General features: G+C 42.2%; 1 protein-coding gene across 1 annotated transcript in view; it reads left to right on the top strand.

The window, feature by feature from the left end:
• C5H3orf20 (chromosome 5 C3orf20 homolog) overlaps positions 1-25664 on the top strand; it is a 103928-nt gene that overhangs the window by 71417 nt on the left and 6847 nt on the right. The window contains exon 16 of the mRNA XM_060237641.1: positions 24073-24123. Within this exon, the coding sequence (XP_060093624.1) occupies positions 24073-24123 (51 nt within the window). The remainder of the gene's footprint in view (positions 1-24072; positions 24124-25664) is intronic.

Here is a 25664-nt window from a genome sequence, read left to right as displayed (position 1 = left end):
TCCCCACAACTTTGTGAGGTTGGTGGGGCTGAGAGAGTTCTGAGAGAACTGTGATTGGCCCAAAGTAACCCAGCAGGCTTCATGTGGAGGAGTGGGGAATCAAATCCAGTTCTCCCAGATTAGAGGCCACCACTCTTAACCACTACACTATGCTGACTCTCATCACACACAGTTGAAGCTGGAGACAAAACTTCTAATGAAAATTGAAAATGGCTTGGAGGAGGTTTCCCTTCCCATGGCTTGTGTCTGCTGGTAAATTATATCTATAGAGTGCCTGGCACTGCCAGTAATGTTCCAAAGAGTCAGCCAACATTTTTATGGGCAGAAGAGGAAGCCAAGAACCTTAGGACAAAGTTTGAGTCCAGTGGCACTTTTAAGACCAACAAAGTTTTATTCCACTGGATTCAAACATTTTTCTGCTTCAGACCTACACAGCTACCCACATGACCATAGTTTTCCAGGAATGGGATGCACGTAGGGCTATATCAAGACAACCAAAGGGAACTTCCCTAGCTAGAGGCAGTAGAACTCTGAATACCAATGGTGAGAGGCAACATCAGGGGAAGGCCTCATTGCCCTGGTTCAGTGGCCCTTCAGGACAACTGGTTGGCCACTGTGTGAAACAGGATGTCCAGCTTGATGGACCAGTCTCATCTGATCCAGTGGGGTACTTTTTATATTCCTTTTTATTATTTCTTACATTTATTGATTTTTAAAGGAAACATAAGGGGGGAAAACCCAAGGATACATATACAAGCACAAACACGCCCTCCTCCCAAAATAAAGGGAGGGGGGAAGGAATTATAAACATATATGTGTATACACACACACACATATACATATGCATACATACAAATTACAGAGAACATATAATAATAGGAAAGTTCACATATTGAAGTACTGATAGAGAGCTCAGCATACAGCATATATACAGAAAAAAAGGATTTCTTTCTTTTTAAAAAAAACCTTTAAACAAATATAATTCAAGAATGGAGAGCAGCTTACTTGATTTTTTCCATAGGCTGAGGAAGGGCTTAAACATACTTTGAGTATTATTCTGAGTTATGCATAAAATAAAGTCATGTCACATTTCAAAAAAATCTGAGGTTTTGTCTTTGATTATTCTAATTTGGCTTGTTAATTTTTCTGCCATAGCTATCTGCCATAATTCAGTATACCAAGACTGTAACGCTAATAATTCTACAGATTTCCAACTTTTTGCTATTGCCCTACAGGCCGCCATTAACATGAACACTATTAATCCTTTAGATGACAGTTTTTCATTTTGTTTCTCCCATATTGTTAATAGAGCCAAAGCTGGTGTAATACGGATGGTTTGATGTGTAATTTTTGCCATTCTGCAAAGATTTTCTCTCAAAACTGTGACACTATTGGGCATGACCACCACATATAGATGTAATTGCTGATTACAATTTCTCTTTTTTATTATTTGTGTTACATATTCTTGCAAGGCATGCTGTAGTAAAATACCATTTATGTAATAATTTCAATGAGTTTTCTCTAAGAGCTATGGATAATCTTCCTTGTTTGGGTAAACCATATCTTATTCCAAATATTTTGTTTTGTTTTTATCCCAATATCTTTCTCCCATATTATTTTCAAACATTTAATGTATTTGAGTCTATCTCAATTAAGTAAGCATATATTTTAGAGATTACTCCTTTTGCATTGGTCACATACTGCATTAGGATTTGTTCAAATTTCAACAGCTTTCTGGTTATAGTTTGCTTTACCATAGAGTTTACAATTGAGTAGTGTAATTGATATAGCAAAACCCAATTCGTTAACTCTCATTGCAATTTTTCTTTTAGTTGCATTACAGTAAGGGGAGTCCCATCAACATAAAAATCTTTTATTCTATAAAGCCCCTTTTCTTTCCATTTAACATACCTTTTTGGTTTTTCCAAATAAGAAAAATTGGGATTCAGCATGAAAGGAAGCAGTGGGGATATCTCTGGGATTAATTTATTTTTTCCATTTAATCCAAACTTTTAATGTGGTATATAGAAAGGGGTTCTCTACCCACTTTATATCTCTTGCTTTCCCCCCCACCAAAAACCATTTTCTCAATTAATTTCAGATGTTTCCTATCTGCTTCCATGCTCACTCAAGACTTATCAAAAGATTCATTTAAGTATGACACCAAAGCAATCAACTGGTTTTCCTCATAATATTTACTTCTACGGTATTAGGTTCTTCCCATCCTCCTTGATCCATCCTCTTGTATCTTATAGCTTTCATAAGTCTTGGTCTTTTACCTTAGTAAATAAAATTGGTAAAAAAATTTGCCAGCTGCCCAGGTCCTTTGGTTTGATAGATATGGGAAGTGTTTGAAAGAAATAATTTATGTTGGCCAGACTCAATATGTTTCCTTCATCTGTGGTCTCTGGTAGGTATAAGGATATCACTTACGAACAGAGACAGTGAAGTTGTGGTAGAGAATCTGATTCTATAAGACACATTCTATTAGACTCTTCATTACTTACCCCTCACTGATGCCGCCTGATCAAACTACTTCTCTTGACCCCCAATCTGGTGACAAACAAATGGACAGAGTTTTTGTTGGCTGACAAATGTCTCTCAATTACTGAGCAGGTTGTGGAGTTTTTGGCCCTAGCAGTGAGCGAGAAAGAAATTAAAAATGGAGCCAGGTAGGGGAATACCCCACTCCACTTTTCTTAGTTAAGTTTTGTTTGCCACTATATATTCCCATGCTGCCTGGGCCTATACTGGTGAATTACTGTGGATTGTCTGTCCTATCTTGAAGTTCCTTTGTATCTTGTATTTCTTTTCTGTTATGCCAATAAAGGCTATGTTTGTTTGTTAAGGAAGTGGTCTTTCACTGCATATCGTAAAAAAAATATTGCAATGTCTCTGTGAGTTGAGGTATCTATTCCTCTTGGAATTGCAATTCTGTGAGCTCTTTCAAGATCCGTTTTACTTTTTTTTGGGGGGGGGGGGGTCCAGAACCTGGGAGTTAAACCAGTCAGTGAGAAATCCCATGATGTTATCTCCCTCAACCTTCTCCGCCAACCCATGAATGTGGATTTATACAATGGTCTCTGTCTTCCAAATCTGCTAATTTTAGTCTCATAGTTCTGTTTTGGCTCTCCAGTTTTTTAAAAAAATTGCCTCATGCTGAGTTTTGCTCATATCAAAAGCTTGCCTGGCAGTTTCAGCCACATTTTTCATTTTATCAGTCATTTCCTTTAATTGGCTATTTATGGGTTTTAGTAGGTTCTTCCACCCATCCAGGAGTCCCATGGTGCAGAGTGGCAAACTGCAGTACTGCAGTTCAAGCTCTGCTCATGACCTGAGTTTGATCCTGGCGGAAGCTGGGTTCAGGTAGCCTTCCATCCTTCCGAGGTCGGTAAAAATGAGTACCCATATTGCTGGGGGGAAAGTGTAGATGACTGGAGAAGACAATGGCAAACCACCCCATAAAAAGTCTGCCAAGAAAATGTGATGTGATATCACCCCATGGGTCGGTAATGACTTGGTGCTTGCACAAGGGACTACCTTTACCTTTTCCTCCCACCTATCCTTTTTTATTTTTCAAATAATTGTTTAAAAGCGATAGTTGTTTTTGCATACCTTTTAAGATGTTTTCAGCTTTGCTCTCAATGTTTTCTTTCTCTGTGGTTTTAACAGCCATCTTATCTTCTTGCTTCTGTGAAAGGGAGTCAATTTGTTCAAATATTCCTTTGAATGCTTAAGTCCATTGACTCTAAATATTTGAGTTCTTTAGGACATCTGTTGTCTATTGCAGCCAATATTTCATCCATTAAGTGCTATTAAGTTTGCATTTTAGAGTCTTTTTCAGTGTCTACGCATGGAGCTCTCAGATTACGTGTCTGCCATTATCCAGTTCAGGTCCGCCCCTGTCCAGCACTTCTTATATTCCTGAAATTACATCAGTATTCTCAAGAAACACATGAGAGTTCTTAACTACTTAGGGAAGCGTTTGACACAGAATTTATTGATCCTGGTAAATGGTAGGAGTTTCAATAGCTGCTGTATAAAAATAATTAATAATGTGATTCCTGCCCACAAGGATAATGAATTTTTCTTTCATGGACAAGGGGATAGTGACGTTGAGGGAGGGAGATATTAGAGGCTGGCAAATTGATAGTGCATAGCAAACCAGGTTATCACCATGCCACATTCACTCACTTTCCCAACATGTACACATTCTGCAGGAACAAAAGCATTTCCAACTGCAGGACTCAGTATAGTTGGGAGAGTGGACCTCAGTATAAAAAGCAGGAGGGTGCTATTATCAGAGATTCAAATGCACATGGAGATACTGCAGCTTCCCCAACCCTTCTTCTTAGGATCTTTTGGACATGAAGTCTTCCTAATTTTTTGGGTTTAGCTGGTGATCCCCTTCCAGAAGCCACCTTGCAATCTCTTCTGCACTAGGGCCTGGGAAAGAGAGACACAGATTAGAAGGAAGGGAGGCTTGGCTCAGTAGCTCTGCTGTGTGATTGAGAGAGCCTGGCAAAGCAAGCTCGGCCTCCCCCCTTCCTCCCCAAGGGAGGAACCTCATCCAATGGAGAAAATAGAGGGTTTGCTATGTAGTTCCTGTGCGATTGAGCAAGTCTTGCAAAGCAAGCTATGATGCAGAAGGAAGCAAGAGAGAGGGAGAAGGAAGCAGATAGCAGCCAGTTGCTTGGGGGCCTGATAGGAGCTCTCAAGGGGCCCGATTTGCCCCCCAAGCTGCATGTTTGATACCCCCAACTCTATAGGGTCTGGTTTACTAATATTTTGAATCTATTTGATCAGGGGTCCCTAACCACTGGTCCGTGGACCGGTACTGGTCCGTGGCCTGCTATTAACTGGGCCGCAGAGCAAGGCAGAGGCACCGCACCGCCCCTGGTTGCCCAGGATCAGACGGACAAAAGAGACAGTGTGGCCTTGCTCCAAGGCAAGGAGGCAGCCTCAGAGTGAGGCAGAGCAGCCCTACTGCCCCTTCCGCCCACCCGGGACCCAATCAGATGACTGGAGGGGTTTTTAAATGAGAGAAGGAGGCTGATTGGCCTTCTGCTGCCTGACCACCTAGCCTCCCCCCCATATAAATACCCTCATGGGGTCAGGGATGGGGTGTGGGTGTGGGGGCAGCCTGGGGTGGCAAAAACCCCACCACTGCCCCCCACCAGTCCATGGAAAAATTGTCTTCCACAAAACCTGTCCCTAGTGCCAAAAAGGTTGAGAGCTACTGTTTTAGATTATTCAGATTTCAATTGGACTTCTGCTTTGCTATTCCAGAGTCTTGTAGCATATTCTTATTATGCAAGATTATAGGAATCTCCGGACAAATCTGCTGTGCCCAGACTTACCAAAAGACCTGGTTTCAGAAAACAGAACCCAAATTCCACAACCAATTCTCTCTCACTGCCTCTCCCATATTTGTCTTTGATTTCTGGTTTTTCTGGAAACCAGGCATAACCTTATAAATAAAAAGAATGGATAATGTATTATACATCTACTTACTGCAATGTTCTAGTGTGAAATTTACTGGCATGGTATTGTGGAACTTGTTTTACAAATGAGTATCTTGGGGACAAGAATATATCCAGATAAAATAAAAGAGAACAGTGTAGAACTCTTGCATAGCTTAAACATCTCCAGCGTAGAACTACAGATATTTACCATGAGCTGGTGGAGTGGCTGAATCTTCTACAGAAGATGTTGAACTAATTGCAGTGGGATGCTAGAGAGGCAACTACTGGAAACACAATATGGAGGGTCTTTCTTATACAAAATAGGCATTGCAAGTTGAAATCAATGGGACTATGGAGAAACTTTGCACAGAATAGCCCTTTAAAGCCAGGAGGTATCATGTTGACAGTGGCAGGCCTGCCCTCTCCCCAGAAAAATCATATATGAGCTTGGTTTCCTGCTTCTGGTCAATTTACTAAGGATCCACGGTAAGCCATCTGTAAGAATATATATGTTTGGAGTCCAGAAGATGCTGGGAAATTCACTGGTCTAGTACTGAAGATGGCTACCTCCAGTGCTTTTTCTGTAGAAAAAGCTGAGCAGGAGCTCATTTGTACATTAGCTGCACCACCTGACCTAGGAGTACTTGGCTGCAACATGGCAGGTTGGGCCAGCCAGAGCTCTGGCCAGCCCAGATGGAGCTCCGCTCCTATGGGCTCTTGCAGAAAAAAGGCCCTGGCTACTTCTGGCATGCAAGCTGAACAATGTAAGCTGGGCTAACAGCATACAAAATGCTGGGCTATTTTTTTGAGCATACAAAATTGATTCTCTGCCAAAGCACTGAGGCAAGCCTTTGAGACATTACCAGTGGGGTTTATGGCATAGGAGAATGGGATAGGCATGGCTTATGCCTACCATTGTAGCTGCCAGCCAGACCCTTGGCAAGCCCCTGATTAAAAATTTGGGGGTGGGGACAGGTTTGCCAGCATCACACCAATGCATGATGTCATTTCCAGCACAAACCAGAAATGATGTCATTGCTGGGGTAACATTCTAAGATTAGCCCAAAACTCTATGGTAAACCATAGATGACACCAGTTCTGGTTTTGTGCTGCAGATGAAGTTCCACATCTGTGAGACACCCACAAACCCCCCTTTTTTCCCTCCCACCATCTTGTAAAGTGGTGATGAGAAATGAGAGCCAGTACTGGGAGACACTTCTGCTCCTGAGGCACTTGCAGTGCTGCTGGGGCTTTGTTTGCTCATAAGTGAGCCTGGCTCAGTAAAACCTTTATTTACTCCCCTCCCTTTTGTTGCTAATATACAGGCATCTTTGCAGACAGATGTTGCCATTTCCTCCCCCCCCCCCGTCACTTGGCTCCCAAAGGGTTGCCTGCCTCCCACTTGGTGGGAGAGGATGTTGCTTTGTTCCTTTAGATGTGAATAGTAATTGAGGAAACACCCAGTAAGGTGAAGCAATTACTACTTATGAGGTGAACATTAAGCAGAACCACATGATACAACCCTTTCAGGATTCTGCTACTTGAAAAAATGGGGAGGCAACCACTATTCCACCATCCCACAGCACTGGCATCTGAACCTATCCCAGTACAAATGCAGAGTGCCAAATAACATCCTGTAACATCATTATATGTAGTGCTCAATAAGAACTAAAATCCACCATCTTGGATCCTAGGGAGTGAACCTGAAACTGTACTACATGTTTAAACTGCATGAACTTTTTGAAATATTTTAATGATTTTACTGTACCTTTATTTTAACATTATGTTGTTTTAACTGTTGTTAGCTGCCCTCAGCCCATTAGGGGAGGGTGGGATATAAATGTAATAAAATAAAATAAAAATAAAAACAGGTGAAAGATCAAATGTTTGATTGCTGCTTCTCGTAAGCATACTTCCTGGCAAAAAACAGGTTAGGCTAGAACACCTCTCTTTAAGACGAACAAAGTTTCCTTCAAGATATGAGCTTCACTGAAGCAATTTCCAAGGCTCAGTTATCTCATTTTCTCCTTGACCTTCTGAGAAGGGTCACCAATCTAGAAGAAACTAATAGGGTGTGGTGGATAGGGTGTTGGACTAAAACTGGAAGATCCAGGTTCAAATCAACCAGAAAACTCCCTGGATAACCTTGTGGTAGTCAATTTTTCACCGAAGTCTACTTCATAGGATCACTGGGAGCATATAATGGAGAAAGGCAGAACTGCATGTATGCTTCCCTGAGCTGCTAGGAGGAAGGGCAAAGGAAAAATGTGATGGAGTCTCTCCAAAGGTGTCCCCATTGATGTAGCTGGAGTTGTAGCTTAATTCCGCAGAGGTGAATACAGCATTTGAGTCTGCTCTTTTCTTTTTAGCCCCTTTCCATCTCTTCCTCCTCCCCTCAGTTTGCTTCTTCCCCTTTCTGATGGTAGAGAAAGGCTACAAGAACTTCTAAAGGAGAAACTTAAAGAGAAAGGCAGAAACTGATGTCTAATTGGGGACCACAGGCAGCATACAACACAGCTGCGCATACAGGTTTTTCACTATAGCTCTGCAGTATGTGGTTTCCCTGAAGAGCTGAAATATAACTTTGTTATATAGTCCTTAAATTTTAAGCAGCAGCCACTCATTTGCTTCCCAACACTGCTTTTGCCTCCGTATTGAAATGTTTCAACTGCCTAATTAAGTCCTACAGGAATTTCAGTCCGTTGTGCAGGCAACCTTAGAAAATACACTTGAGCATCCAGTAGAATTAACAGAAGGTCAGAGTATCCCTGGCATGAAGTGAGTGGTGATGTAGATTCTACCATTCCACTCAGCAAAGTCTGAAGCCTTCCACCAGCCTAAGAAGCCATCCTCCAACTTTTCCAGCACAGAAAGAGCCACTTAAGTTGGAGGAAGACCTCTGAAGCTGCAGGAAAACTTAACATTCTGCTCAGTGGAGTCACAGGATAAACACCATTGATTAACCTTATGGGCTGGTTGTAAAAATTATTGCGATAACATATGTGAAGTATTTTGAATAACGAAACTGTTACATACATTTAATTATTTATTCACAGTGCTTATACTCATTGGTAAGAACATAAGAGAAGCCATGTTGGATCAGGCCAATGTCCCATCCAGTCCAACACTCTGTGTCACACAGTGGCCAAAAAAACTTTCTTCATAGGGAAAGTGTTCCAGCCCTTTAATCATTCTAGTTGCCCTTTTCTGGACTTTCTCCAATGCTATAATATCCTTTTTGAGGTGCGGCGACCAGAACTGCACACAGTACTCCAAAGGAGACCGCACCATCGATTTATACAGGGGCATTGTGATACTGGCTGATTTGTTTTCAATTCCCTTCCTAATAATTCCCAGCATGGCGTTGGCCTTTTTTTATTGCAATCGCACATTGTCTTGACATTTTCAGTGAGTTATCTACCATGACCCCAAGATCTCTCTCTTAGTCAGCCTCTGCCAGTTCACACCCCATCAACTTGTATTTGTAGCTGGGATTCTTGGCCCCAATGTGCATTACTTTGCACTTGGCCACACTTAACTGCATTTGCCACGTTGACGCCCACTCACCCAGCCTCAACAGGTCCCTTTGGAGTTCCTCACAATCCTCTCTGGTTCTCACCACCCTGAACAATTTAGTGTCATCCGCAAACTTGGCCACTTCACTGCTCAATCCCATTTATGAACAAGTTAAAGAGCATGGGACCCAGTACCGAGCCCTGCAGCACCCCACTGCTTACCGTCCTCCATTGCGAAGGCTTTGTTCAGAATTTGTTCTAGGTAAATGCAGCTCATGCTCCAATTTCCCCTCAGCAATGAGAGGCAGTCCTCTCCTGTGCTATTATAGCCTTATATTATTTTGTGTCACATGGGCCCCATTAACAGCAGGTCTGGTACTGAAAAGATTTACAGCCTCTTCTTGGGAAGTTTGTAGTTTGGAAGAGGAAAGCCCTATCAAAATGTGGATGTGGAAAATGTAACATCCTCTCCAGGATGGTCTGCTAAACCAATTGCTGTGGGGAGACTAATGGTGGTTCATTCTCTGCACTCAGTTCAGGAGGGGTAAAGCCCTCAGATATCTGGGAACAACATTACTTCATTCTGTCTCCCCTTCATAAAGTAACCACTGTTGGATTTAAAACTGTAGCAGTGTGTTAGATAGATTCAGCCAGGGGTGTGGAATCCTTCATTGCTAGAAAATATTGTATTGTGTAGGAATTTAAGGATGACATATTTTAGTCCTTAAGCATATGGCACCATGGTGGTGGTACTGTGAAAGTGTTGAAAATCTTATTGTGTTGCATAGTATATAGCAATTTGTGCTGAAGACAGGAAAATTGACAAGCACCCAAGCATCTCTAAACACAGATTGTGCAATCTGGCAAAAGTTATTTGGGCAAGTCCCATAGTAATAAATAGGTTTCATTACTCTTGAGAAAGTCCCATTGCTTTCAATAGGATTTAGTCATGACCGATTTCCACCCCCCCCTGGATTGAGCCCATGGATTTTATGAATTGATCAGTACTTTATTGATAACATGTCTCTGTGTGGGACCGAGGGGCTGAGAATTTCATTGTGCATCACTGGAGCTTGTTTGTGATCTCATCAGTTTTTATTGTGAGATAAGGCAGAGAGAAGAGGAAAAGTCAGGAAACTTTTGGACCCTGTTTATTCTCTCTGCAACATAATCTGAATGTAGAAAGAAAGGAAGTAGGTTCTGATGCTTTCACAGTAGTGCTTCACAGGGTCAAATACAGCCTTTGTGGTTTCTGCCATGAGATTTTATGGGGCCTGGATCCTATCTACTTTCAAAAAGTATATATACATTGTGACCAATCTGATCCTATTTTTAGAAACAATGAGTTGGAATTTACCACTACAGTCTTACCACTACAGCCTTCTTTCAGCAACAGGAGAAGGCACATAAGTAAGTCTTCTTGGGATGGAGGAAGACTTCAGCTGAGCAGAGTGGTAGGATCCATTCCACAGTGAATAATGTATTTATGTATCCCTTCCACATTCCACAATCCTCTTATTTTAGAGGGTAGCTATTATTCTAGAACTTTTGTAGAGCACAGGAAAAGGTGTCTGAGGTCATTTTCCTTCCATGTAATCACTTGCCCTTGTTCTGGAACTTTGTTCTGAAGTGATAATCAAGTGTAGGTCAAATGAAGTTTGGCAAGAGCCCCAGACCAATAACACAATGCATCCTCCTTCCTGAACTTTGGTGTTTTAAAATTTGTTTTATTTTAGTTATTTATAGTCACCCTTCCTTACTGGGATTCAAGGCGGATTGCACAGAGTGAGCTGGTAAAATCAATGAAACGAAACATTCAGTAACCAATGCATTAAGACATTAGAAGTGGGGAGCCACCAGAAAGAACTGAAGCCTAAGTAGTCACATGACACATTAAGCGGTTCAGAAATTACATAAATAGAATCCTACTTACAATAAGCTATACACAGCAGTATAGACCACAGTCCCTGATCACCTACCCAAGCAAGTTTCTAAAACCATGTTGTACATTGCAATCCTACTACCTGTGCAGGAAAGCTCTCTTGAATAGTTCAGTTTTGCATACTTTGTGGAAAGCGAAAAGAGCAGGAGCTTTCCTGAGCTCCTTGGGCAAACCATTCCACAAAGTGGGAGCCTCAATGGAGAAAGCACATGAATGTGCAGTTGTTGATGTTGCCCCTTTGCAGGTTGGCACCTGCAGAAGCCACTGCTGACATGAGCAAAGTTGTCATGCTGGAACATAGGGAGAGGGACCATCCTTCAAATAAGAAGGGAAAAAGTCATGAAGAACTTTGTATGTGATAGGCAATATCTTAACCTGAGCCTGGTAACAGATGGGCATGCATTCAGCCTGTCCATTTCAAGGCATCAGCTGTTAAGAATTCCTCCAGATTTGAGGTTTGGCATTGAGTAGCTGTGGTAGTCTGTTGCAGAGAAGTCAAGAAAGGATCTTGAGGCACCACAAAGACCAGCAGAATATCAGAGGCACAAATTGAATTTTCAGTCTGCTCGTGTCTATATACACACATACACAAAGGAGAAAAATTGTGAACCGGGGTCAAAAGGCTGTGCAGAACTCCACTATACAAGATGAACCCAGTGACCACTCAGAACAGCTATAATCATGGATCACACAGCTGTCTAGTTATGTTATTTAACACCTAGAAAACATGTTGACAGTTTAAAACCTGGTTAATAAATTAAAACTATAAATTAAACCTAATTCTAGCTAGAGTCTTCATTTAAGTGTCCTTTGTTGGTGAAGAATGGAGACTTTCAGGTCAGTGTGTCCTTTATTTATTTATTTCTGTAGCTTTATAGGCCGCCCTTTCCCATAGTGGGCTCAGGGCGGCTTCCAACACAATAAAACAATCAAACCAATTTAAAACAATTAAAACAGTTAAATAGTTTAAAATTAAGACAATTAAGCCACAGCTCGCATTAGGTGAGGTGGCATAGCTAGTATAAACAGATCGATTAGACTTACTTGTCCCAACTAGGTGTTCAAATCCCAGCTATATTGGTTTCAAGGAATCAGTACAGTGCAATCAGTGCATTTCTACGGTGCATTTCTACACTGAAATGTTGTCCCACTAGTTTCTGAATGCTGCTGTTTTGTCATATTTGTGTCCATTTATTCTTTTGTAAGAGACTGGCCTGTTTGTTCTGCATAGACAGCAGAATGGTATTATTAACAAATGATTGCATATGTCACATTGGAAAATGAATAGCTGCATGACCCCTGTTATTATATCCTGCAATAGTGTTGCTTGAGTAGGATGTAAGGACAGAGCTGACATCTAGATTGTCAGGGTGTTGGGGGTCTGGTTCTTTGCCTTATGTCTCTTAGGTGGTCCGTTTGCTGAAGAGTAACAGTAACAACCAAGTAACGGCCTACCGCTTGTGAAAGACTATTAGAGATTTTGTTTTGCTGACACAATTGGTAATGACATGCTTTCTGTTTCATCAATTTCAATCTTTCCCTCTGTTGACCTGAAACAAGCACTCTCTTTAGTCTTCATAGAGTTCCTGAATGATTCCAGATATGGAAATGGAATCTGTGCCACTGTTCCCACCAAAGCTGAACCCTTGGGAGAATAATGGAAAAATCTGCCATGAAAATGTTGGGAAAACGTCACCCCAGAGTCAGAAATGACTGGTGCTCGCACAGGGGAGTACCTTTACCTTTTTAATAGGAGGAAGAACAGAGAGGCATATGGAAGGACGACCATAAGGAGAAGATAACTGAGATTAAAGAGCCATTTGCTAAGGGTTGATGGCTTTGGGGAAATGTGTGACCATAGGGAAGACCACAGCCAACTGTAATTCCTTTGTATATATAGGCACAATAATTTATATATATGGGACAATAATAGGCACAAATGGGGGATAAGGACTTACCTTATCATCATGCTAAACTTCTTTTGGCAGTTCTGTTGAGTTTCTGGAACGAGAGTAACTGCAGGTGTGAGATCAATCAAGGAGAAGGATAGCATGTTCTTTAAAACAGAATAATGATTGAATCCGGAACTGAGTATGGAATACAGTCAATGTCCTGCAAATCCCATGGAGTTATTCCTGTTTGTAATGATAAAACTACAATAAGGAGAAAGAGATAGTCTGAGGCCAGCTAGTGACTCAGGGGTATGAAAACACAGCAGCTGTGTTCCTCTTTGTGCCTGCCCTTGTGAACTGTCTGGGGTAGGGAGCAGGAAAATGGGCTGATGGCCTTTGTAATAGGATGTAATTGACATACCAAAAGGAATGTTGAAAATGGCAGAAAGGAAAATCTGACTGTTTGAAGGTCAGCAACACAAACTGGTGATATTGGGTGTCAGGAAGAGGTGAAGGTAGCCAAGCTGCTGCTGAGGAGCAGACTTCAAAAAATAAAACAACCACATTCCACATCCTGCCCTGTGCTCAGATTGCATAGTGAATAATCAATATGCTTCTTGTTGAAACAAATCAGATTGTAGGAGATGAGAACAAGGCATACACATAAAAACTCTGTCATAATACAGACTGGTAAAATTTAGACGATAGACAGGCAGACAGATGACTTGCAGAGCCATATTTCAAAACCATAGTGAGCAGAATAACTAATTTGGAAGGTATATGTTGGAGGAGGGTATCACTATATCTAATTATCAACATGGCAGGGTTGCCATCCCCCCGGTCCTGGTGAGGGTTCCCCTTTTTTGGGGAGCTCCAATATGCCACTGCTCAGCTGGCAGGGAGGGGAAGCCCTGCCTGCAAGCCAGAGTGCTGGAAGCCACTCCTCTCCCTCCCCTCCTACAAGATTTAAAGGGCCCTTCAGCTGATCAGTGGGGAGCAGGTGGTCCACTAATCAGCTGGAGGGCCCTTTAAATCTTGCAGAAGGGAGGGAGAAGGGGCAGGCACCACCCTTGCTTCTTCTCAAAGGAGTTTAAAGAATCCCTTTAAACAGGACTTTGTAGAAAAAGCCCATCAGGAGCTCATTTGCATGTTAGGCCACACCCCCTGACATCACCAGAAGTGACATCACCCATTCAGTAGGTTATTTTCTGCATATTGACACAGAACAATACAGTGCCATCAGCTGCATTTCTTGGATGTGTGAGAACACACAGCCCAATGAGAGCCCTTGATTCACACTCCCAAAAAACACGGCCATAGAGAGAGAGCCATGTGTGGTACAGCAGGCAGCAGCAGGCCCAGCTGCTTCCAGGAGGGGGCATTCATGGTTGGCTGCACATCTCTCACTCTCTTCACAAGCCCTTTGGAAGCTGAAAGTGGCAGAGAGGATGGAGCATGCAATCTGGGAGATTGTGGCTGCCTAGTGCCTTTCCTCTGCCGGAGAGCTTTTTTTTTTTGAGCTGGTGGTGGCACCCTGGTCAAGCCAGCCAGAACTGCATTCCTGTGCATTCCTGCTCAAAAAAGCCGTGTCTTTAAATCCTTTTGAGAAGCTGGTGTGTGTGTGTGCATGCACGCACGCGTGCATGAGTTCACAGCTTAAATAGCAGGTGCATGCCACATCTCTGCTTCTCCCCCAAAGCATTTAAAGGGATCCTTTAATTTTTTTTTTTACAAGGAGTGGGGGTGGAGCGCAGGCACTGGTCCCCAGTGTGATGATGTCACTTCCTTATGTTGGGAAGAGCCACAATTGTAATATGCTGGACACAATTCATCCACAAAATCCTAAACAGAACAGAAAGGCTCAGATTGTTGGTTGTATTGAGAGAGACCCCCCCAAAGGTATTTATAGCATCTGTATCCATACTTTCTCCAAGAAACTCATGGCAGTATACAGTGGAATTATTCTTTTGTAACTTCACAATAACTTCTGTAACATAAATCACACTAAAAGATAGCCACTTTCCCATGATCTCCCAGTGAGAGTCATGGCTGAACAGGGATATGAATCCAGAACTTCCTGAGCCTTCTGACTCTTCCCAACAATTCTTATGCCATACTGCTGTTGTAAAATACTCTTAGCAGCATTTGGAACACCACTTATTGGGATTAACTAGTTTAGCATAAGTAATGAACGGTCTCTTAATTTTTCTTGATCAGGTCTGAATTTTACATGACTGCATGTTGCTTTGCACTTCCTGCATTTTTGTGGCCTTTTGACCTTGCTGCTTATTTATTTTCAAACTGGTGGAAAATGCTGTCAAATGTATGGCAACTGCATAAGGTTTTCAGAACAATAGACAAAGAGAGGTGGGTTTGGCGTTACTTGCAAAGCAACCCTGGACTTCCTCGGTGGTCTCCCTTCCAAGTTCTGACCAGAGTGGACCCTGCTTAGCTTCTGAGATCTGATGAGATAAGGCTAGCCTGGATTGTCCAAATCAGGGTATTTATTTTCATACCTCCTACCCAAAAAGTTTGCCTAGTGAAAAGCCACTCTTTTCATCTGAGCATGTAGGCTCTGATCCATGAAAGTTTATGCTGGAACCAAATACAGTTAATCTTTTAAGGTGCTGGGAGACTTATTTTTGTTTGCTTTGGGGGGCAACAGACCTGCAACACTTCCTGTTACAAAATCAGGGGCCCTTTGATGATTGAGAATGCCACTGATGCAGCAGGGTTCTGTATTAAGTGCAAAGCAATGAATGCCATGTGGCACTGACTCTCCTTTCTTGTGTTAGAAAGCTGGAAGAACTGGTGGCAGTAGCAGATAGATGTGGCATCAGCTATAGCCTGTGTGAGATCCCTAGATTAAGCACCCTTTCTGTAGGACTGGGCTATTAAGGTGGCAGTTCTTTGAGTGTCTGTTTTGATGTTTTATGATGTGCCTTTTGGGTTGGGTTTTTTTTTCTTACATTTTCAAACTGTTTTAAAGAAGGCAACTGGAAACCTGTTCATAACATTCTGAGGGTTGTTGTGGACCCTGAGCAAATGTCTGCATCAGTTGTAATGGAGGCTGAATGCGCCTCAGGGGTCTGATAATAGCCTACCCCTGTTTTATGTTGGCATACTTTAATAGGAAGAAATGTAATGAGTTTAGTTCTCTTAAGTGTCCCGGACAGCAGACTCTAGCATGAATGAAACTACCATAGTTTCAACTAATAAGGCCTTAAATCCCAGTGAAGCTGAGGAACTAGGATATCCAGGGTCTGTTTCAGGTAGTGATGGATTATGGATTGCACATTTATTGTAAGTAAGTCCCCGACTTTCTCCTGGTCTGCATAATGAGCCATAATAAATTATCAGGGAGCTAGCAGCCCCCGGTTCTAAATTGCATTAATGCTTGTGCAGTCCGTCAACGTCGCTGTCCATTGCTGTGAATAATTGAGTGCAGTGACACACACTGGAACTTTGCTAATAGTTAAAATGCTTTTTGAATTAAAGCAAGTAATGGGAGGAAATCTGGAAACTGCCTGTAAATCATGCCTCAATCCCAAGACAATTTGGGGCTTTGTAGCTGCCTGCTGGAAGCTTGGGGGAAAAAGCCCTGTAGCTAGACCATTTTTGCAGAAATCCCTGAGCACAACCTCTCTGCTCTTCATAAAACAAATAGCAGCACTTGAGGTTTGTACTACAAATGCCTGTGCTGAAAGTTTGGCAGAAGGGGGCTGACACGGTGTCAGTGACACCACAGTGAAGGCAGGATTTATCCCCTGGCACCAGTGCAAGGATCCAACCCTCTCCTTCCAGCCTGGAGCAGCAACCCTCTTGGTTGCTGTTGTGGTGATGGATCCATCTAAGTCATTTTGCAGCTCCTTGGGAAGAACTGGACCCAGTCTAGCCATGGATTAGGAACAGGAAGGGTGGGCATGGGGCTCCAAGCATAGGATCAGTATGAGTCACCCTTTGTATCACTGCACCTTTCTGACAGTATGCTTTCCTGAAGTGCTTTGAGTACATCAGAGGGAGCTAATCAGTATGGTTACCAGGACCCTCCTGGCAATCCACAGGGGATGGGGAGGATTTACCTGGAGAAAGAGAAAGGCCAAGTCCTCATGACTGGTGTGCAGTGTCCAGGCAACATTCTGGTGTCTGTGCAAACACTCTATGGTAAAACCAGCTTCTGTAGAGTTTTTGCCCAAATACCAGTATCACCTGGATGTTGCTGGTGTAGTGATGTCACTTCCTGTGCAGTCCCAATGATGAGGCCTGGGTCTTTCTCTTTCTCCAAGCAAATCCCCCTGCTGACCAGCTGGAGGTTCCTGCCTCCATCTACCACACCAGCAACATCCAGGCAACCTTACTAATCAGGGACATTCTGATGTTTTCCTTATGAGACAATTGCTAGCAGCCTTCGATTAGGGGTATTGTTGTGCTACAGCAGTCATTCACAGCTGAGTTTCCCTGTATAGACAAGGCAATCCAGTAACAAATGACTGCTACAGTGTACGTCCAGAATTTACTCCCTCTGGCCTTGTCTAAAATCCTGTAGCACAGCTGACAGGTGGGACCATGCCCCCCAGGCTGACAGGAAACAAGAAAGGACATTAGACGGTGCAGAGAGCTCCAACTACAGGCAGGCTGAGCTTGGCAATGCAGCTAAGTATTTCTATGCTGGTGCTATGGAAACAAGGTCCCTCAGGGACCTGGAAGCTGCACTGGATGTGGGGTTGGGAGGGAAGAGAATGCAGGGGGTTCCAGGATCTATTTAAGCTCTGGCAGAAGCTAGAGAGGAAGTTTGTGAGCTGGCTCATTTCCCTGAGGATAGCCAGAGAGATAGCCAGAGAGGGACAGGGAAGTGAGCAGTGCCTCTCCCTCTGAAGCATCTGCAGAAGAAGAGGAAGCCAGATGTGATTCATCCAGGGTGGAGGTTGAGGCAAGCCTTGCCTCCTGGACTTGCCTCCCCACTGTGTGTTAGTGCAGTATCCAGTGATGTGTGGAGGCAATCTCTGCACCAACTGAGACTTCCAAACTATCATCCAAGGCAATCCTTAAATGAAACACTGGAGGACCTGTAATTGGCTCTTTGCCCCTTGAGCAGGATATTGGACAGTCAGAACAGAACATTAGAAAGCTGCATTATACTAAATAAGACCATCAATCTATTGAGGTCAGTACTGTTTACTGGACTAGGCTGGCAGTGGCTCTCCAAGGTCTCTGGTAGAGATCTTTCACAACACACCTTCTCCCTGGTTCTTTTAACTGGAGATGCCAAGGACTGAACCTGGGACTTTCTGCATACAAAGCAGAGGTTCTTCCTCTGAGCCATACTCTATCTCTAGAGATAATCATTAACATTCCTGACCAAACCCTTGCTCTGGGACCAAGTTCAGAGTGAGAACCATGCTATGTTTCCTTCACTCTCCAGGCCCCACAAAATTTGTCAAAATGGGAGGGGACCTTTCTTCTTTAAATCTCCTCCAATTGATTCACTAGAGCTTTCTTAGGTGGCTTACAGAACTATATTACTCTATTTAGGGATATAGCTGCCAACTTGGTATGTTCCCAACACAAATTAACAGTTCGTTGTACTTTTACGACTGCTCCATGCTGGGTTTGGAGAAGCAGCCAGGTTTACAGTTTAATTGGCCTTTACTCCCCAATATCTGTGAAAGAAAGAGAACATGGCTGACATAAGAGAATTGTAAGTGAGCGTTCAGCCTTAACAAGAGATCTGGGCCCAGGTGGGCTTCATAATGGGCTCTGCTGATCACTTCATTACGCAAACCCATCATCCCAGTTTGCTGTAATGAAGTTTTCCCTCTTCACTTCACCCTTTCAAAATTAGTTTTCTTGTAAAGCTGCACTGCTTTGTCTTGAGGCAAAACAGTAGAAAGAGCTGTAAAAGAAGGTGCTTAACAGAAACAAACTGCTAAGGTTCATAAGGCCCGGAACTGGAGCTTGTTTCTGTTACTTGTTCTCACAAACCTTTAGTTTTTCTCATGTATTTTTCATTTGACATTCTTCCAAAGAATCTCCTTTCCCACTGCAGAGAATGCATCATCGAGACAATCACTAAGCAGAAGTCTTACAGAAAGTCATTTATCATGGCTGGATCCATATTATGTATCATGGAATCTGGTTCCCATTGTCTTGTGTAGTATAGTTATCGGAATGGGTGGAGAGCCTGGGTTGTGTTTCAATCAAATTCTGAAATTAGTTGGTCAGATGAGCCATATCATCAGCATGCTTTCTTCTGCTCTGAGCAAACTTTGAAATAAATAGCTTTCCAGGTTGCAGAATTTTCATGTTTGACTTGCAAAAGGCTAAGAGGTCTGGTGACAGGATCCTTGCTAGAAAGAAACCCTTGGCCACACATTTACAATTTTGAAATGGGTGACACCAGAAAATAGCTGCCACTGAGTCTGGTTCTGGTCACAAGATGCTGGGATGTTCCAAGCCTAGCATTCTCCTAGGAGAGGGATTCTGAACAGCTGCTCCCTGCAGAAACATATAGGCAATACACAACTTGCTACAGAAAGGTGGGGGAAAGCCAGGACTGACTCTTAGCTTAGAATTGGGTGCTAGTAAAAACTTAGGTGGAGAGATATTCCCAGTTCCCATGGGCTGCACTGTTTGTGTTACTAGTCATTAATGTGATGGGCTAAACAACAACATGGGCAAAACCCAAAGACAACTCTTCATCTGATAGGGTTTCCAGGTCCCTTCTGGCCACCAGCAGAAGGTGGAAAGGTAAAATTGCCTGCTCTAGGTTGGGAAACTCTTGGAAGTTTGGGGGGGTGGAGCCTGGGGAGGATAGGGACTACAGTGGGGTTCAATGCCATGGAGTCCAACCTCTGAAGTATCCATTTTCTCCAGAGGAACTGATCACTATGGTCTGGAGCTGAGCTGTAATTCCAGGGGATCCACAGGTCCCCCCAGAGGCTAGCATCTCTATTACCTAAGTATACTGTGTCTGTGTCAACTTCTCTCTCAAAAGCAAGGAGCTCCCTGTGGAAAGGCCATGGCCTCATTACCAGAAATGATTTGCCCTTCTCCCTACATCCTCACCAAAGTGATGAACTCTCTTTGCAAAAAGGCATTTTCTCTTCTACACCAAGGTCTTGAGCATCAGAGCAGGATAGGTCAGGAGAGTGAATTGCTTTGCTGACCTCCTGAGATTTCTTTTTGGGTTTTATCTCACCCAATTGTAAATGAAATCTTTTTTAGACTTGTGCAAGGGATAAGAGGCAAAGAAATTAATGGTGTCTCTTTAGATCAAGGTGCAATCCTTCTCCCTCCATTCAGGAGAGAGCTTGCCACCCCCAGCGTACCAGTGTGAATGAAAATGAGAGCTGTGGTTGCACTCTTTCTCCTGTTAAGAATAATGATGTGAAGACAGTTGAGTGCAAAGATTTAGTATCTTATGGAGGTCCAAAGTGTGAAGGAAAACCTTTCTAAATAGGTGCAAGAAATGCAAAGAGAGGTATCAAGATCTTGGTTGAGCTGGCAGTTCCAGAGTAAAGACAGAACAAGGCTTCTATAAAATTCAGTTACTTTGAAGCGGGGAAATTTCATCCATAGCATGTACCTTCTGTGCAACTCATAAAGATTCAGAATGTCCTCTACAGAACCTGCCAATCCCTATTCATCACCACTCCTAGTTTGAGGTGAGTCTTGTTAGGTCTGTTAAGCAGAGAGAGAACTGATTAGCAGAGCCCTGGCTTTGGAAGGATGAGACAAGCCTTCCCAGGAAATCTTGGGTTGTTGCAAAGAGATTTGCGAGCTTCTGCCTCCTCTCAACTCTATTTGTAAGTTACCTGGAGACCCAGGGACCACCTTTCCTCATTTGTTATCAAGTAGTCAATGCAGCATGTGTTATCTATGTAGACAATATGTTTCCTGCTTATTTCATAGACTGGAAAAACCAAATTAAGGGGAAGAATTAATTTTGTTCAAGTTGAGAGTTGTAAGTTACAAAACTATTCAGTTTTTCTGGAGATCAACATAAGAAGAGCCCTTCTGGATCAGACCAATAATCTGTGACCTCTGTTGTAGGTAGTGTGTGTACACAGACACCCTGTTTTTGCTTTTCTTATCTTCCAAAAGATCTTGTTCCAGTTTGAAAAACTGAATGAATGTTTTGATTGTGACCATAGGGATGTGCCTCAGTGAAATCCATGGGATGCTCTCAAAAACCATAAGAGCATGCTTGTAACTTTTACTTGTTCATGTCCTGTAAGTGACAGAAGAGAGTTCTCCTGATCTTTTCCCCTTGAACAATTTTGGCTGAGATTGCAGAACTGCATTTATTTCTAAACCCTGACAATAACTTGCTATTATATAACTTTGTGAATCAAGGGCAGCAATTACTAAGTCAGATCTGCACAATTTTTATCTGTCTGATATTTTTTCTGCCCTTCCTTGATGGAGCTCAGTGACATCCATTTTATTTTCACAGCAATCAAGCTAAGAAAGTCACCTGGTGAAGTTTCATGACTGAGCTGGGATTTTAAACATGGCTCTCCAATCATGAACCATTATGTCATACTAGATATTCATTAAATTGGGTAAAACTTCTGAGCCCTGCATTTTGTCCTGCCAAATGCTTGTTAAGTCCCCAAATGCCAGAAAATTAGGGAGCTTATCAAATCCTCGATTGTTTAAAGGGTTGCATTCAGTTTAAGGCGCATGTTTACCAGCTCCAGGTTGGGAAATACTTGGGAGATTTGAGGTATGTGTGGAGTTTTAGGAGGTCAGGGTTTGGGAATGGGAGGGACTTCAGTAGGGTATAATGCTGTGGAGTCTGCCTTGAAAACATCATTTTCTCCAGGTGAACTGATCTCTGTTGCTTAGAGATCAGTAGTAATCTCAGGTCCTGTTATAAAAGGAAAGGGACTGTGAACTATACCCTGTGGATAGTATGTCTTATCTGTTCACAGTATGTATGTATGTACTTTCACTGCTTTGTTTGTATACTTATGTAATACCATTTTGGGGGAGCGTCATGGTGTAGCCTGGTCTTATCAGATCTTGAAAGCTAAGCAGGGTCAGTACTTGGAATGGAGGAAGGCAAAGGCAAACTACCTATGCTTCTGACTTGCCCAACTTTGCTGGGGTTGCCAGGCTGGGGTGGCACTTTACACACAATACCATTTTCTGCATTGTTTAACATAGTATGTCTAATACTTATGTTGTGTTTCTGATAGCTGTAACCCTGACTAGGGGTGTGCATTTGGTTCAGCTGAACCGAAGAAACATCCAAATCACCCCTGATTTAGAAGTATATGGCGCCATATACTTCCGAATCCAATCTGCAGCCATAATATGAGAGCCGTATACGGCTCTCCGTATACTTCCGAATCAATATTTGGAAGTATACGGAAGTCAATAAAAAAGGCGGAAAAGAAGCTTCTGCAGCCTCAGGGGAGCTGCTTGCCTCCTTTCCTGCCTTAGGTAGCCTTTTCCCACCTCTCCCATAGCCTCGCTGGGATCAGGGAGGGAGGGGGAGAGAAGCCCCAGCAGCCAATCCAAAGCATGCATTTGCAAAATGCATTGCAAATGCATGCTTTGCAGGGCTGTTGTGTAGCTGATGGCTGGGCTAATTCCCCAGCCATCAGCAACATCGTTGTTCTTTTGTTTACTTGGGTATCCAAGTAAACAGTGTTCTCTGGCCAATCACAGAGCAGTGACATTTTTTGAAATTGCTCTGTGTAGGGCCAGAGAACCTTTAAAGGAGTCTGCTTGGCTGGACTCCATTCCATTGCTGCTGTGTTGGTGTTGGTGTGTGAGAGAGATTGTGCTGTGCTGGCCCTTGGCCTCAGCTGCTGCTGCTCTCTCTCAGCCTTGCCTGACCTACCTAGAGAAGAGAAGACATCTAAGGTAAGACAGTCTTAGGGTTCTTGTTTTTCTTTAATTAGTAAAAGGACTTTTTAAGACTCAGAGTCCCTTTACTTATCCAGATTTGGGTGGGTGGATACTGGGTAGCTTATTTGGGGTTAGAAGGTTCTGCTGGGGGGTGGGGGCCTGGGGTGGGGGTTTTTTGCCAATTTGCCTATATCTTACTTTAGTGAGAGGACTTTTAAAAGTGCAGTGTCCTTTAACTTTTCCTGATTTGGGTGGCTTGGATTTCTTGGGGGTAGGGTGAAGGTTTTTTTGGGGGGAGGGGTTGGTAAAGTTCCTATATTGTTAAAGTCAAGTTTTTTACGGTTTTAAAAGGATTCTGTGTTTGATTTGTTGCTGCTGTGTTGTGCTGCTGTTGCTCCTTTTCTCTTTTGGTTCTGGTTCTTGGCGGTGGGGGGGCTAATTTTCATTGTCCTGAATACAGTATTCTGAATTTTTTGGCCCCGTATATTTCCGAATCCAATTTTTTCCAATTTTTTTTTTTTGCACACCCTTATTCCCTGACTAGCCCTATTGCATTGCTGATCCTCTTGATTGCATTGACCTACCCTGCATAATCTGCTTTTAGTCTAAGTGGAAAAGGTAAACCATACAGAATGTAAATAAACAAAGAAAGAATAATCAAATAAGGTTTATTAGCTCAAACATTTTGACTTTTATATCAAAGATAATATCCATTCTAAAATAGATCTATACAGGTTTTCTGGTAAGTACGTGCAATGTACTCTCCCTTTCCTGCCTCTCGCTATATGAATCTATGGATTAGTTGTGCTTGTCACTTTGTCATCTTCTTGACCCATCTCTCAGTACCTTCAGAACCCTTGACAGGCCTTCTTGGCCCTGACCCCGGTCTTATGAAACATTATCCCATTAGGAGTTTATCTCCATTGCAAGACTTTAGGACAGCATATAAAGGCTATTTTATATTAGGTGTTTTTGTCAAATGTAAGTGGCAAGTCTGATTGTCCTATTCTTTGAGGGTAATATTCCCTCACTGTGGGTTTTAACTTGATTGTAAATTGCTTTAAAAAACAAAACCAAACCATTTTTTTTATTTCACCATGTTATAATTTTCTTGATCCAGCTTGGGGCTTCCTTATGGGGGCAGGAAAGAGGTATTTATATATTTTAATAAAGGAACAAAGACATGTGTACGCTTCCTAAAATAATCTAAAAAGTGGGAAAGGGAAAGTGTTTACTCAGGGGAAATTTTTTATTTACTTTAGGTAGCTTGTGTCTATGATAAATAGATAGTGGCTTAAGACAAGAAAAATTGCAGTAATTCATTAAAATATAGATAATGGCGTAAAATACCTTGTCGTGTTCCTTAAGGCATATTTTGTTCATTTTTTTACATCTAGTTCCGTTGCTGAAAATAAGAAGGAGCCTTCTGTCCTCGCTACACAGAGCAGGTTAGTAATCTTAAAAGGTGTGATTTGAGGATAGGAGAATGAAAAAAAGAGCAAGGCGATGAAGAGCAGTACACTAACAGTATCTAGATATATGTTTGCATGAAATAAATGGCACCAAGAGCGGTAATGGGGATCTTATCCTGTGGATCTTAAAATAAATTTTCAATAGTTATGCTTTTTCTCATGGAAATAAACTTATTTGTCATTTCCCCCATAAATGGATAGAGAAGACCCCAAAAGGGAGATGAGTAATTTTTGTTTATTTAAATAAAGCACCAGTGCTTAGGGAGTTAATTTTACTTATGCTAAAGGCTTTGCCTAAATTTGTGAAAGAGGGTGCTCCCAGTATTGAGAGAATTTGACCTCTCATTTATTATGTAGGATATAGACTATGCTCCTCCAAAACAGCTGAACTGCCAGTTTATTTTTTAAAATATTAAACTATTGCTGTGCATTCTAGCACTGATCTAATTAAAGAACATTTATTTGAAGCAGGAGACTGGAGGGGGCAGGGACATGGGGAGACACAATCAGCGATTGGCATGATATCACTTCTGTGGAAAAACCCAGAAGTGATATCATGCTGCTCTAGATAAAATGGGAAACTCTGCGCTTTGTGCACTTAAGTAATAACATTTTGGGGGAGCAAAGGCATCATGGTGTAGCCTGGTCTCATTAGATTTTGAAAACTAAGCAGTGTCAGTTCTTGGAATTCAGGAAGCCAAAGACAAACCACCTCTGCTTCTCCCTTGCCTTGAAACCCCCTTGCTGGGGTTGCCATAAGTCAGCTGCAACTTGATGGCGCTTTACACACTATACCATTTTCTGCATTATTTAACATATTAGGTCTAGGTCAGGATGGCCTCCTAACATGAGTTCTTAGATTCTAGTATTGCTCATTGATCACAGGTTCTGCAGTTGGAGTATTGTTTTCCTTGCTCATTAATCACATATTCTTGCATGGTTTTCCTTGCTTATTAATCCTATTTTATATTGTATTTTGTTATTATTCTGTTTGCTCATTTATTCATTTAATCATTATATCCATATTCCTTGGCAAGTCACCACATGTTTTATTCATTTTATGATCACCATGTAGCCAGACTTTATTTTGTAATTTTAAGTATTGTTAGCTATAGGAGAGAACTGGTGGGAGCATTGGCCTTAGAATGTTTCTTCAAAGAATGTTGTTATCTGGTATCCAAGGCAACGGACTGGATTGGCACAGGCAGATGCTCCTGCCAGCAGAAAACTAACCTTGAACTGAACATAGATAGTGGGAATCTTTTTAAATGTGTGTAGAGCATGAACTTTGGGGTGTGCAACTTAGAACCGTTATATCTGTGAATAAATATGTACTCAATTTTGATTAAGCCAAAAATGGTGCATTCAGTTTGACAAAGTGTGTATGTACACAGAAGCTCACATCCTGAATAACACTTTGTTGTTCTAAAAGGTGCTATTGGACTTCATCACATTGCTTCAGACCAACATGGCTACGCACCTGGATTTAAGTTATGCTACATATTATGTGTAATACT

The sequence above is a fragment of the Heteronotia binoei genome, chromosome 5 (assembly GCF_032191835.1).
Source record: "Heteronotia binoei isolate CCM8104 ecotype False Entrance Well chromosome 5, APGP_CSIRO_Hbin_v1, whole genome shotgun sequence".
In the NCBI taxonomy this organism is placed as follows: domain Eukaryota; kingdom Metazoa; phylum Chordata; class Lepidosauria; order Squamata; family Gekkonidae; genus Heteronotia; species Heteronotia binoei.
This window is presented reverse-complemented; position numbering and strand designations above follow the sequence as displayed.